The sequence below is a fragment of the Mastacembelus armatus genome, chromosome 5 (assembly GCF_900324485.2).
Source record: "Mastacembelus armatus chromosome 5, fMasArm1.2, whole genome shotgun sequence".
Taxonomy (NCBI): Eukaryota; Metazoa; Chordata; class Actinopteri; order Synbranchiformes; family Mastacembelidae; genus Mastacembelus; species Mastacembelus armatus.
Window position 1 is genome coordinate 22,883,557 of NC_046637.1, and position 15,683 is coordinate 22,899,239.

The window sequence follows — 15,683 nt, forward strand, 5'->3', positions numbered from 1 at the left end:
ACACATTCAATCTCAGGCTTGCTCTGTGCCCTGGGCCTGTTCTAGACTGTGGGAGATGTAAATAAGAAAGGGAGCTTCACTGGGAGGCAGACCTGTGTTCAACCTCTCCTGTCTCAAGTAACATTTTTGTTAGATTATTTATAACTGCCACATATCCCCTTAAAGCTGCAAGATAATAAACGACATTGCATATTTTCTGAAGACGTTTTTAATGGACATTATTTAGTATTGTGTGGAGGACAAAATTCAGTTATTAATTAGCCCTTTATTATAAAAACCTTTTCTCACAAGGTGCCACGCTTTAGGCAAAGTTAAAATGATGCTGCCACAAATCGAAGTCACAACCTGGAGGCAGAATTATGTCTAAATATGGAATTACTTCATTTTCTCTTCTTTTACCTCCCCTTGTACCAGTAGTCAACAAGATTTGTACACTATGTTGCTTCCATACATCATTCCCCTCTGGAAAAAAAAAAACAGAGGTTCATGACCTTCTTCTTTCTCTTCCCTCCCATATTGTTAGCTGCAGAGCTCATTCTAGCTGTCAGTCATCTTTTGCCAATTATGAATTCTGCTGAATGTGTACAATTTAAAATCAGTGAATGTCAGACCCTAGCAGGTTTCTTTTTCCGTAAAGGACAGTCCCTCCCTCTCTCACACTGTGTATTAAAAGAGGGATCCATGTAAAGATAAACTGAGATTATCATTTATTTGTTATGCAGCCCATCATTTTAGCAGTTTAGGGTGTGGTCTAATGACTCGATGTTTCTTTATTTATTGCAGGGATAGTTGATAGATAGATAGATAGATAGATAGATAGATAGATAGATAGATAGATAGATAGATAGATAGATAGATAGATAGATAGATAGATAGATAGATAGATAGATAGATAGATAGATAGATAGATAGATAGATAGATAGATAGATAGATAGATAGATAGAAAATATTTTTTTTCTTTAAGCTTAAAATTACTTGTCTGTCTGGGTGCTAGATGTAGTTAAAGCTGGATAGTTATGTTGCACAGCACACCTTGGCACAGGTAAACCTTTGTCTCAATATTTGTTAATCTTCCTGAGTGATCTGAGATTTTAACTTTGTTTCCCCACAAGTTTAAGCCTTGTAGATGTGCTCAATCACTAATATAATAATACAACAGCTTTCCCCTAGCCGAGACCTACAGCAGCTCCTGTAACCAGTCTCTCTGTGCTTCCACTTTTCAGTTGTCTGATTTGGCAGAGGTGGTGAGCTTCTCTTCTTTTAATCCCTGAGAGAGCAGTGACTGGCCCATACACCCACAATCATTCTGTTACAACAGAACTACTCAGTTCAGTTTACAGCTTTTGAGAAGAAGAAGAAATTGGCTGCAAACAATCTCTATAATGTGATTATTATAGAGACTCCTACTTCACTGGATATCACCTACCATACAGGGGTAACATGACACACATTAGAGTTGTAGTTAAAGTATGTGGACAATGTTGTCTTTACTTCCTTAAGGTACCTGTAATAGTGCTAAATAAAATGAATAAAAAATATGAACTTCTGTGATGAAACACTTCCTTCTCCCCATTAATGTTGGCTGGAATTTTTACCAAAAATACATGGTAATATTAAATGTAAAAGGAACCCCTGCAGCAAACTGACACAGAACCTGGGGCTAGAACCATTTTCAAAGATCCCTTGTATTATGCTACAGGAGAAATTGTATCTTAGTAATATTCTGCAGCATTGGTGAGGTTTTTCCCACCATACAATGTAGCATACAATATGCCATGCAAATTCTACTCAGGAGAAATAGTAGTAACCTAATGTGCTAAATAAAGGTTAGGCCTATATATATTTAAATATTCATGAATATATGAAACAGCCACATATCTCATGGGTCCAGCTTCTCAAAAATAAGGATTTGCTGTTTTTCTTTCTAGACAAATAAGCAACAAACAGCATCATTTTTTTGTGTCAGGACATTAGAATGAGTCACTGTGACAGGCATTTAGAATTGTTTTTCTTAAGTTTCAGAAGCCAAACAATTAATTCACAAAGATAATAGTCTTTTGGTTGCTTGGTTGCTGCTCTGTATAGCCTATACCAGATTAAAAATGAGCTGCTCCTCAACTACAGATCTCACTTATTGCTTATACATTAATGGATGAGCAATAATGATCTAATGATGCATCAATTACAGGGAGAGGGACAGTATTTCTGTAAGTACATTTGAATATACTTTTACTTACATAATATTTTTAATGGATGACCCTTAGTTGTAATGGAATATTTTAACCTCACGCTATTAGCACTTTAACCATCTCATTGAAACTACAAAACAGTTTGGGTTCAAAGGTTCTTATTTTAGACGATATCAAAAAGGCAACCTCTGTGCCTCAGTGTGCCTTTTTGAATATGTATCAAAGATTTATATTAACTATGTATGACTAAAATCTTAATATCAGTGGTTTCACTATAAAATGCTGTCTGAACTTCCCAGAGATACTATATAGTTTGTGCCTATATTATTGTGAGTCTGTTGTTTCCTTTTTGTGTGTGCGTGTGTCTATATAATTGGAGCTTGGAGGGAAGTTATGAATGTGGGAAGTTACTTGGTTTTGCCAGACTCTGTGTATAAGTTGTGCCCAGCAAAGTTTGCTGAAAGCAACAGCAAACTCTTACGCTGGAACTGCTTATGTAAAAAAAGATATGTGACTTTCTGTAATTATTTTTTTTATTGTTCAAATGATATATTGTTCCTTGATATAAATAATAAAAACATACTCACCTCCCCATAGCTGCTCTTACATTCTCATTACACCAGGGAGACAAAGGTCCTGCTGCAGTACTCTGTAAAATAATAAAGAAAAAACAAGCAGGTTAATATCAATGTTTATTCCTTCTCCTTCAGACTCATGTAAGACCAACTCATAATTTGTTTCAAAATATCAAATATAAAAAATCTAAAGTGACCTTCATTTCCATTGATTATTGATCATAAACTGCTGTCATTCTAGTCAGTTATTTCTTTCTTTTGAACTAGGGCTCCTACACAAAAAGAAATAAATACATTTCAGAGTTTTAAAGGCACCATGTGTAATTCTTGACCACTAGGAGCACTATGGAGGTGAGGTAAAAAGAAATAGGAAGAAAAGAGCAATGTGAACAAGCCATCATGTAAACAATGGAAGTTCCACAGTATTTTTAGAAGATTATTGCAAAAGTTTTATAAGGAGAGACTTGCATTTAGCACATTCTTATACCACAAAGTTGTAAACAGTGTGTTAATAAAAAAACAAAACAAATTTATGTAAATATAATTTTGTTTTTACAAGAAAACTGTACATGGCATTTTTAAATGCATCCTTTTAGACCCCTGAAGTCACAACAGAGTCCATTTAGCAGCTTTTCTGTAGCTTGCAATAATATCACACAATATACCACAGTCAAACCAGTTGCACAATTATTACAACATTTTCATAAATATTCAACAAAAACTTCAGCCATCAGTTCTTATTATTCAGAAGGTAAATGCTGTGCAGAGCCAGTTACTGATTGTGTATTTATTTAACAGGAAGACTAAGCAAACTGTCATTTTGAGCGGCTCACACGTTGCAGGGATTAAGCATGTAGACAAAGACTAATCCAGTGTAATTACTATGAGACCTCCCAGTCGGATGGTACACTAGCAGGTGAATAATGTTCATCTGATACAATTAAAGAGCTGTCAATGAGGATGTTTTCATATTAGATGATTTATGATCACTGCTGCTTAAATGTAATTTTAACCTCCTTCTACACAGAAACTCGACACAAAATTATTGTCTGTGGAGGCAATAAAGAGAAGGCTTTTGGTGATTTCAGATGGGAATGTGAGCGAATGATTCCCTCTGACTGAACATCAGTGAGTCTATTTGTGGACCTGGAAGGAAAAATGTGGCCCAGTTCCACATTAACCTTCTGTTTTGTATGTTTCTGCAATCAGCAGCTGTACATATGGTACTGGCACTCTATCACTGAAACTTTTTCAGTAATATTTTGTGTTTCCCATTAGGCCACATGCTGACCTACATGCATTAGCCTGGCTCTGAATCAGTACAGCATAATTGTTATATATGTCTTGTATTTATGTAGCCCTGTAATGGACTGGTGACCTGTCCAGGGTGTACCCCTGCCTTCCACCCAAAGAGAGCTGTGATAAGCTCCAGCAGATCCCCGTGACCCTGGTTAAGGACTAAGCAGGTATAGAAAATGGATGGATGGATGGATGGATGTCTTACATTTAATATAATAATTACTATAATTAAAACTATAATGAGTGAGTTTTGTGCATCACAATGATTTAGAGATGCAATTTTTGTGATTATTCCTAATATAAATACATACATATATATATATATATACAAGTATATATATATATATATATATATATATAATGTTAATATTTGGGCAACATACAAGAATGTTATTACAGCAGCATCTGTACAAACTGTATTTCCCTGTCAATAGTTTATAGTATCTTGACAATTTTATCAGCAATAAGTGCTTGTTTGCATAATGTAGTTTGTAAAAGTTGAAAATTATCTTCTATATTCAGGTAAATGTAGAAAATTGTTAAAAATAGCAGAAGACAATCACAATCACACTGCAAAACATAGTGAGGTCAGCTGATAAATAAGACACTACACACAAACTAAAGATCTGTCTTGCCAACTGGCTCTCACACAGCCTTTGCCTAAAATATTAATGTGTTTGTAGAGCACTTTTGACATGAAATATGTTTCTGTTCTGAAAGGTTTATGGCTTTTAAAGAATGTCAAAAATAGATCATGAGAGTAATGAATCTAATAGCTGTGCCCTTTATGTATATGCCATGGTTAGAATGAAAAGAGCTTTTGTATTTACTCTCAACAGTGCGGCAGGAAAATTAAATTGGCAGTAGAATGTCGTCTAGGCCTTGGTGACTTTATTCATCTCATGGTCAGATTATTTTGTAAATGCGATCCTATAATAGAACAATAAAAAATATTTACTGCATGGCCTCTGCTGGGACAAAGTGTGGCTTCAGTGGAAATAAGGGCGACTGTGTGGTTACAAACACAGAAGCAAACAAAAACTACTAGACCACTTCTGAAAACGTCCGCTTATCCTTTCAACCTATTCAGAAAATTTTCCAAAAGTTTCCAAATGAGTTTTTTGTACAAAATATACAATATGATGTGGTGCTTTGTGATTGAAATAGAGCTGGGTGGTAATTTAGAATGACAGACACCAGTTTCATAGCTTGACTTTCTGTCATATAAAAGCTATGCATTTTCATGTTTTCATCCAGCTTTGTGTTTGCTGGATGAATAAACGAACAAACATGTTGATATTTTTTGCTGTTAGTGATGCAGTGTGTTGTAGACCAACCTGCAATTCTGCATCTTCTCAGGTTTCAGATACAAGGTTTCTGGTGGAATTTGCTCATGGGCTTTTTGTATAAAGAAAATAAGCTTTGTAGAAAATGAGCCATATACACCCATTAGGTGTAAAATGATAATCTCACTGAACAGCATTTGAAAGCTAACACTGCGGATTATAATTTCACACCTCAGGTAGTAATGGCTATAATTTATACAGCGTAAAGAGGTACAGTAAGCAGGCTTATATGAAGTGAAAACCACACCTTAAGGGAATATTTTTAATCCTGTGGGAAGGAAAGCTTTGGAAATCCGGTGACAGTAACTGTGGCACATATATTTCAGGGTTTTAGGACTACGAACTGATGTTCTATTTCAGTGCACATCTGATGCATGTCTATGTAATCGTCTTTTCTTACTTACAGTATGTCAGTATCTTCTGACTGCTTGAACAGGATTTTCCAGCAGCTACAGTCCAGGTGCATCATCCACTACTGCTCAAACTTTGAAAACACAACACAGTGACACACAAAAACATCTTCCCTGTGCATCAAACACAGAGGCATTAATGGGCTGATTGACCTACTGCTGCCAGCTCTACATAATTACAAATGGTTATGGTGAACAAACGATACATTGTTTTCCGGTGCAGTGACTCGGTGAGGTATCTGATGGCAGAATGAAAATGAATCAGGACGGTGCAGTTCTTACACGAGGTCAAGTGATGATTTAGGGACTGCGGTAAAAGAATATGATACCAAACACGTGGGTCGTTTGATTGTGCTATTAAAACAACTCAGGAGAAATGAGGCACCAGAGTAGTGGCTGGTGAAATAAGTTTTAACTATGATGCCATTCATCCATTTAATAAATCTGTAATATAAATAATATAGCTGTTTGCACTTTTCATTGGTTTATGGGATGCTTGCCGATACAATTGGTCAAACATACCTTTGTATTACATTTTTTTGTTACTTCTTTGCTGCAACATATCATTGATAATAAATGAGTATTTCCATCCGGCATAGACCAACAGCCTAAACTGCTAAAAATAACAATGTACAGAAACATTTTATATATGTTTCGTTGTTCAATTAGCTTTTCTGCTCAGGTAGCAGGCTGCCTATCATATGTACTGTCACCCACTGAAATAAAAGTTTTATTATTAGCTGTGACACCTAAACCCATCACTGATTGTTGTACGAGAAAAAGTGCTGTTGCTAACAGGGCTCAGACAAGGATGCTGGCAGTGTATCCTCCAGCAACTGTACTTTCACCACCCACTGTCACACAACAGCCTGCACTCGCTCACCATATAAAACATTTATGATTCCAACACAGAAGTTATGATAAAATGAATTTGCCAGTCAACAGAGCAGCACCTAAATCTAAGCAAACTAAGTTTTGATGCTTCACATCAGCCAAAGTCCAAGTTCGTTGCATCATATTAACATGGCAATCTGTCTCATCTCTGTCATCCATCCCACATACTTTAATACCAATACCTTGAATGGCCTCAGCGTAGACTCCTGATCTTCGATTTGTTGAGAAATATTTTTGATGAGTTTAAATTGGATGTTGGTCCTGTGCCAGTTTGTTTTTTAAAACAGAGATTTCAATCTCAAGAAAATATTTGGTTAAAGAAAGGTCAATTCAAATAAAAATACAATTCATCAAAGTCAGATCCCATAATATCCCACTACAAAAATACCTTCCCTAACATCAAATTATTATGCACATATAAGTGTTCATTTTTAAATATGTTCACAGCAAATGATATGAAAACTGCAAATTTCTTCCTGTGTCCTAAGATCAGCTTAGATCCTCAGTGTAATGGCAACACCGAGTGTTCCCTTTGTAAAAGGGATGATGTTGGCATTTCTGCAGCGACTTCAGCTGCATAACATTCGTGCTTAATCAGTTTTGACATTGTGCGCTTGAAGATTTATGCAATAAGTAACCCAGAATAACTTTGAAAAAGACTTTAAATTATCCATCTGCTTATCTGTCTAGAGAAAGGTTATTTGATCCTTCCATGCACCATCAGAGGCAATTTTCTGCACAAAAGAAACTCAGACAACAGACAACAGTTTGTGCCCATGAGAGTGTATCAGGGGAATGTGGATGTCTGTCTGTTTAGATGCTAACTTAAATTTTATCCTTGTTTTTTTCTCATTTTCTTGACACATTGGTTTGTGACAGTATATTCTGTTGAAGGGGTTTTGTGTGTTTTTGTATTGACAACAAGAAGCATATATATATGTAAATGGTCATGTGGATAACCATCAGAATGTATACTCTTCCTCAGTTTGTCCCTGACATTGACTTATGTATGTTTGACAAAAAGCAGAGCCAATTTCTACCACTACCGTCTGTTTCGCTGTCCATTTCTGTCTGGGTTTATAAGAGTGGCCTTGAGGCCAATGTGGCCTGTCTAGAGCGTGGCCAACCCATAGAATAATAGAATATGTCCTCAGTGTTCAATTTCTGATGATGCAGAATAAATTGATTCTTTAAAGAGTTATAGATTGACGATCATGTTTAGACAGCTCTGTGCCAAAAACATCAGGCACTTTTTTAGGTGCAGGATGCCTTTGGGAAATATATATACCCCCATGAACTATGCTAAGTGAAAAAATTAGAAATCACTGTGCCTTGTGCATGTCTTGGTCTAGTACTTAGAACCACACAGGTTCTTTGTGATTCTCAGAGGAGCCATTCATCTGTTATTGCAGTGGGGCTCATAGCAAATGCCTCTCTCCACTGTCAGATATCTGGGGCAACCATGGCAGATCATAATGTTACAGCAGGTCATTGCTTTGACCTGTTATTGCTTATTAACTGCCTTCTTGCACCACAAACTTTTGCAAATCTGCTTATTCTCATCCACCTCAGATGATGGTCAGAGGGTTACAGTAGGTGTATTCCTAAACTTAACCACACTATAGCTGGTGTGAGCAAATACTGTAGTAATCAAAGAGGTAGCAAGACTGATTTTTGATCATTGGATTTCATTGAGTATCAACATTCTTATAACAGCAGGGCTGAGAAGGGAGCAGGACACGAATCCCATATGTCACATATAGATAATACAAAACTGGGACATTCTCAAATAATTCAGAATAAACCGGAAAAGAAGGTTGTGGGTAATAACATATATGATGTATGATTTGGGTTCAGGAAATTAAACACCAAAGTGATTTGTGAAACATACTTATTAATTTTCATAACTGTTCTCATGACCTGTACTTATGTACTGGACTATTTCATGGCTCTGAGCATTTTGAATAGAAGTCTGTATGCTTGGATTAGATAAGTGGTCTGCTTGTGTGTGTAAGAGCCAGAATATTTTTTCCTCTCCAATGAAACAGATTATCAGTGACTGTAAGGATGCATACTGATCACACAACGGTGGCCATCTATGGCACTGCTGTTGGAATGGTCAAAAGCAAAAAGTTCCTGGGAGTGCAGATCACATAAGACCCCTCCTGGACCTCACATGTGACAGCACAATCAGAGAAAGCAGAGCTAAACTGAAGAATCTGACCATCACCACATTGTACAGACGCAAAATTAGGAGCATTCCAACCACCTGCATCACTTTGTGACCGCAAAATTTTGCAACAAAGGGCACAAAATCATCAGTACTTCTCTCCTCTCCGTACACATATCCTTAATACAAGATGCACCCACAAGACCCTCAGCACTATCACAGAGCATATCCACTCCAGGCACAGCCTATTCATCCGCCCTCCTGTAGAGGACCTGCTCTGTCAGGTTAGGTAAGAGTTTCCTCACTCAAACTGTGAGGATACTTAACAGCCTGGGCACCAGGTGGTACAAGGAAAACAAAATTTTGCTTTTACATGTGTATCTATAGCAAATTTAGAAAAGACAATTTGACCTGGGTTTATGATGGGGTTTGTTTCCAGCCTCCGTCGGTGAGCTTGATTGTTGATGTGTTTCAGATTGGTGTACAATAAGAGCAGCAGTGCAGTCTGCCACTATCAGCATGATCATTAGCATGACTGTACCATTACAGTGACAACCCTCACCTTTTATTACCACAGTGGTGAGAGTATTGGTGCTGTATTGCTGCCTTACTGAGTTGCCTTTTTCATACTGTTAGGCATAAACTGGAAGTGTGGATTCTGCCTTTCTGCCTGGGGGTTATTAGGTACTAGAAGCTGGCCTAGTGCTGGGGTAACTTCTTCATATACTGTCAGCTATGCTGCCTTGGTGTCACAGCAGGGAGTTCAGGCATCCAGCTTTAAGAATAGATGCAGAACGTTGAAGGTGACATTCTTAATCCTGCCTATAAAGTTTGAAATGCTCAGATACAATTCAGAATTAGGTTGCCCATTTAAAGGCTTCAGTTGTGACAGCTGCAACAGAATTAGGATTACAGAGAAAATGAAAAAATCTAGCCGCCTTGATCTGTGTTATCTCTGACCTTTTACTGTATATACAAACACATATACATATTGCATTTATTTAAATAATTTCATAACAAGGGGCAAGAGTTAAGAATTGAATTGGGCTGATGGATGGTGAGTCAGTTATTCTCACTGCATCACACTGAGTCACATCATACTGTAGCATTAAGTGATAAATGGGCACAGGAGCTGACACAGTGCCAGAGATACTAGTCCACTGAAACAAGTTTTAATGCAAAAGCAGATCAGCTCATTGTTGCTTTAATCATACAACAGAAAATTGTCTTTTTGATCAACATAGACAGCTCAAGATTTGTTAGTGATATCCATCAGAGCGATCAATTTATGAAAGGAAACTTAGTACCTACAGTAGGCTGTATAGAAATTTTCATTTATTTAATTCACTAAAGCAAGGCAACTTTCTTCCTCTCCTCAGGACCAATCTGCAGTGCTCTTACTGTAGATGCTTTTAAACACGCACACAATCAAAACACATTTATTGTCCCAGTATTTACCTGAGGGTGTCTAAAGAACTCAAGGTCACTTGTTGTAAACTAGCACCACAGAGACCAAAGGAGAAAGCAGATGCTTCAGGGACACTGCAGTCTTCTAATAGAGCTGCCAGTGGACCAGCCCTTTAGCCAAATCATTGTTTTATTAAGTGCAAATGTCAACAAAGGCATTGAAGCTACAGCCACCACACCAAAGCTGAAATTCTCACAGCATCGAGAATGCCTCCAAACCCACCTGATGGGTGACAGAGTTCAAATGATCTCTACAAAACAGGATCAGAAGATGAATATAATACGCAAACTGCCTTGAGGTTTGTGGGAGGCTGAGATGAAACAGGTCAATGTTCCTCCTCAACTAATGTTTTGCCTGTATTATTAAAGTACTACAAGACTGTATCATGTTGCAGAAAGGAACAATGTTACTGAGTAGTTTTACACTACTTCTATTTTGTAGTGCTGGTTTTATCACATTGCAGACGTTCTAATGTATGCATTTGTGCATCAGATTTTGGAACGCTGGATAAGCTTTTATCTCAGGTTTGAGAAACCTGAGTATTCTAGCTGTGCTCCCCCCAAAAGAAACTAAGATGTAAGGTACAAGTGCAAAATCCAGATTCAGAATCACTGTGCACCTAAGCAGCAAAAAGAAAACATGACAAATGACAATTATTACACTTCAGCATGTAAATCATAAGAAGTTTTACACCAATAATTCAGATGATGAAGCAAAACCCAGAAGAGCGTGATGAATTCAACAGAAATCATAATGGGTTAATCCCTCCAATGCTGAGGTAACTGAGTCAGTGCAGAAATGAGTGGCAGGGATGTTCAAATATATCAAAGACGTAGCTGCACACAAGCTGACAACAATTTGGATGGTAGAACTGTGCATACAATATCTGGGGCATTAGTTTGCAAGTAATTGTGTTCACTAAGGAAATTATACAATATGTACTGAAAATTATACTTACCTGTAAAACTACTTTTACCTTGAGACTCCTCAATAAGATGGAAAATATTAATAATTAATGTTGGTAGTTTCAATGACTAAAGAAAAGAGATGAAAATATTTTCATGTTCTGATTCTTTTGTACATTCTCTGAACAGCATGCAGCCTCCTTTGACAGGCAGCCTTCTACATTATGAAGACAGCTAAGATACCTGTTAGGCTGTCACAGTTTAAATGCTGAGGCAGATGACATGAAAAAAAAAAACCCTGTACAAAATGGCCCATTCATCAAGTGACACACATTCAGAGTGGGGAGCTCAACCTCCTGTCACTGCAGAGCATTAGGATATTGTACAGCAGATGCACTCAGACTTCTCGGAAATACAGTCACACCCAAGCCTGAAATTCATAATGTTAGGACTGAGGTCAAATAGAATATTTTTTGGTCAAATTCAACCATTACAGAAGTAATGCAAACATTCAACACCATTCTTTAAATTGTTCTAATATGCATTGTCATGTCCTGTATATAATGTATGTTTTAATATCACTGGATATTATTTTTGTCCTGTTCATACTGTATATGCAGGCAGTTGGTGAGGCTGAGTGATAGGTTATGGGTACCCAGGTAGAAAATATGACATTTTCATATGTATTCACTTGGGGAGCAGCTCTCACTGTGCTGACTGAACCACCATACCTGGACCATTAATTCACCGTTTAATATCAGTGGGTAAAGGTGGATCATATGAAACTCTGGCTGTGTGTTAAGACAATGTGCAAAGAGAATATTTCAGTTTCTGTAGCTTCGGTTGTCAACTTTAGAGTCTGATGGACACGCTTTATTTGGAGTATCCATACTGTGTAAATACCAGATCATCTAGCAATATCTTTAATTGAGAGGATGTCTATGAGGTTGGACATACAGTAAAACATTAAATACTGTATTGTTATATATCCATCCATCCATCATCTATACCTGCTTTTTCCTATTTAGGGTCCCAGGGATCTGCTGGCGCCTATCCCAGCTGTCTTTGGGTGAAAGGCAGGGGTACACCCTGGACAGGTCCCCAGTCCATCACAGGGCCACATAGAGACAAACAACCTCACACACTCACACTCACTCCTATGGGCAATTTAGAGTCACCAATCAACCTGACATACATGTTTTTGGACTGTGGGAGGAAACCAGAGTATCTGGAGTAAACCCACACAAGCACAGGGAGAACACAGAAAGACCCTAGGTTTTGAACCAAGAACCTTCTTGTTGTGCAGCAACAGTGCTAACCACTAATCCACCGTGCTGCTCCTATTTTTGTACAGCGCATCTTATCATAGAGTTTTGCAGCTTTGCAAAAGCACAATTAGTGTACTAAAAATCACCAGCAACTGTTCTGTCTGCCACTAATGTTGCAGAGAATAGAGTCAAAGAAAGACGACAGTTTCTTCTATTCTACCCACTTCTCAGCCTGCTTGCAGGGTGGACAGAACCTGGGATGCTAAGCCACTGAATATGATCAGGAATTAAACTCATAGGGATGACTTGTTGATTTTGGGGGGGCTGTTAGCCCCCCAGGTAGCAGACTTTATAATACTGAGCACACCCTACTGTGGAACAAATTGTGACTGCTTTTCAATGCCACGCTTATCTGTCTGTGTTCACATCATTTCCTCCTCCACTGGCTGCCTCCATCTGGTGAGATGTAGCCTTCACCCTTTTCAAATTTGGAAAAGCTCCAAGAAAAAATACATATATTAAGAAGTTAACCAAGACATCAGCATTTGAGATACAATGCTGTACAAGTATAAAGCTGCTTCAGGATGACAAAGATAAAACCTGACCAAGATGAAGAAATGTAGCTGGTGCTCCAGCTTGTCTATAATCAGCTGACAGTTGTTCAAGCACATCTGTTTGGCCTAAAAAACACAGGGGATTTGGGTTATAAATGTGCTTTTTACAATAACAGCAGATCAGAAAACAATGTTTGGCAAGATAATTATCACCCAAGTCTGCAGTTCCCCTCAAGCTATGGCACATTTTCAGTCCCTTCAGCTCTTCGTTTTGGTTCTCTGGCTCACAGAAAACATAAAGGGGACATAGTGAGGTGTGCTGGGCATTAATCTGCATCTGACGCCTAGAGTTGCAGTTTATGGCCAGTGCCTTCTTTCCCCATAGTCTTGACCTCGAAACTAAAAGAACTATGGGGTGATGCCTTTGCAGTGAAGAAAATAGTCTGCAACTACCTGCGCAGCAAAAAGAGACAAATCTAGTGATTAGGTGGTAAAGTCATATTTTATCAGTATGTTTCTCAGAAGTCTGTGGAGAAACAGAGTTAAAAGAAAGGTAAATATTGGATTTACATTAGTCAGATGTGTAAATAAGCCTTGGTAGCTTATATGTCATCTTGAAACACAATATCAGATCACTTTTCTTTTTTCTGACTTATGGTTAGTAAATGCAGGTTTGAGTTAAATTTGTAGCATCTAGCACAGCAGCTGTGGAAAATCATTATATATATGAATAGTTACAGTTACAAAATATCAGTCCTAATTTTAATGATGTTTTGTCTTACAACATTTAAGTACTGAAAAGAAAAGGCAACAGTTGTGAAAATAAAAAATGAAAATCTATAACAATACTGTCGAGACTGTTGATCTGTCCTCTGACTTTATACTCCACCTTTTGCTTTAAATACAACCAGCAGTCAGTTTGGATACATCCCCTTCCTGCTTCATGCACTGAGATTGGAGAATATTTGCCCATTCCTCGTTGCCAAGTACTTAGTCAGATTTCATGGTGAGCAGTGCTGCGCTGCTGTCAGTCATCCAGCTTTGTGGGAGTGCAATCTTCAAGAAACAGCCGGTTTTATTCTGAAGTAATCAAAACCACTACAACTGATCAGCCTGATGTGTGATTAGGCAGGTGACTTGTTGTATCAGAGCAAGTTTATAAGCCACGTACATCATTAATAAAGTTGTAAAATTGCTTAAAATGTATTTTTCACTGATATTTCTGAATATTATGTCTAAATGAAACTGGAAAGTTTCCATTTAACTGGGATTTTGACATGGTACAGCATGATGATTTCCTACAGACACTCTACCTAACATTAACATTTCATGCAAGGCCCTTTGAGCCACATTTGGTACCTAAATGACCTCAACACTCTGCAGCCTCTGCATATTGATCCATGTAGTTGTACATTAGGTAAGCAGAACATTTTGGTATGTTTTTTTTATTGAGACAAATACAAATACTGTAATCTGAAATATTCTCATATCATACATATTAAACCTATACAAAATGCCAAAATATACTGAAACTGCTGAACTGTTTGGATTTTCATTTCACTGATAACAGTGATTGATTTAAAAAAATGCATAGTATGTACAAAGAGCAAATACTTTCAGTATGCATCTCTACCCTGACTCTCCAGAAGAATTTAATTACAAAGAACTCTCCATCTTAGCAGCATCTTGTACTTTTTCATTCATGTCACAATTAATAGACAGAGCCAGCTCAATTTCATGGCTAGGGGAGGGGGCAGGGATTTTGTTGATCTTGGCAAAGCTCTGGCTAATGTCCAAAAATGTCTTATTTTTGGTTTCAGGAAGAACGACATAGAGGTAGATAGTTCCCATTATGCAGATCACCACAAACACCAAGAAGGCAAAGGACTGCAGTGTCTCCTACATGAACAGAAAACACACAGGCAGGAGTTAGACAGGCCCAATTAATCTGTGTAGAACACATTTACTACATTTACATTAGACATGACTTCAGAACAGAAATTAAGTGATAACACTGAACCGAATGAACTGATAAAAACAATTCAGTTATTCCTGCATTAAATACACATACTGGTAAGATGTATTTTTTTGATTTTCCTAATTTAGCATCTAAACTATTTAATGATTAGACCCCCTTAGAGAATCAAATCCTGTCATTTTCCAGTCATTCTAAACTGCTGCAAACTCCACAGTCAGCAGCATCTGTTTTGTTATCTGTGCTGAGGACAGTGTCCCATCTCCACTGCATTCATATCAAAAGGTGTGTTATTGAATGTGCAAATCAGAAAACATTTCCAGTTTAGATTTTCAACAATATGTGTGTGTTTGTGTGCTGAAATATGCTGAAGTGCCCAAAGTTTGAAAGCTAACCTTGTCTGGTGTGCTATGCCAATAATAGAGATTAGTGACAGATTTAAAAATACACACTGACTGATTACCCAGAGGGAGATTTAGAGAGAGAGAGAGTGTGTGTGTGTGAGCAAGAGAGAGAGAGAGAGAGAAACAGATATGAGAGAAATAGATGGAGGGGTGGGGGGTGATCTGAGACAGAGATTTTGTGTGAGGCAGACAAACTTGACTGACCCCTTGACTCTTGCCAGTATG

General features: G+C 37.6%; 1 protein-coding gene across 9 annotated transcripts in view; it reads right to left on the reverse strand.

Moving 5' to 3' along the window:
• Nucleotides 1-2,748: 2,748 nt before the first annotated feature.
• The window catches only part of slc2a9l2 (solute carrier family 2 member 9, like 2), an 84,776-nt gene continuing 71,841 nt past the window's right edge, over nucleotides 2,749-15,683 (reverse strand). For 8 of the 9 annotated variants that reach the window (XM_026307075.1, XM_026307071.1, XM_026307068.1 and 5 more), the window contains one exon: nucleotides 13,612-14,978. In XM_026307075.1, coding sequence (XP_026162860.1) covers nucleotides 14,736-14,978 — 243 coding nt within the window. In that variant the 3' untranslated portion in view covers nucleotides 13,612-14,735. Of the gene's footprint in view, nucleotides 2,840-13,611; nucleotides 14,979-15,683 lie in introns of those variants that run through there. The other variant, XM_026307077.1, reaches the window with a different exon arrangement.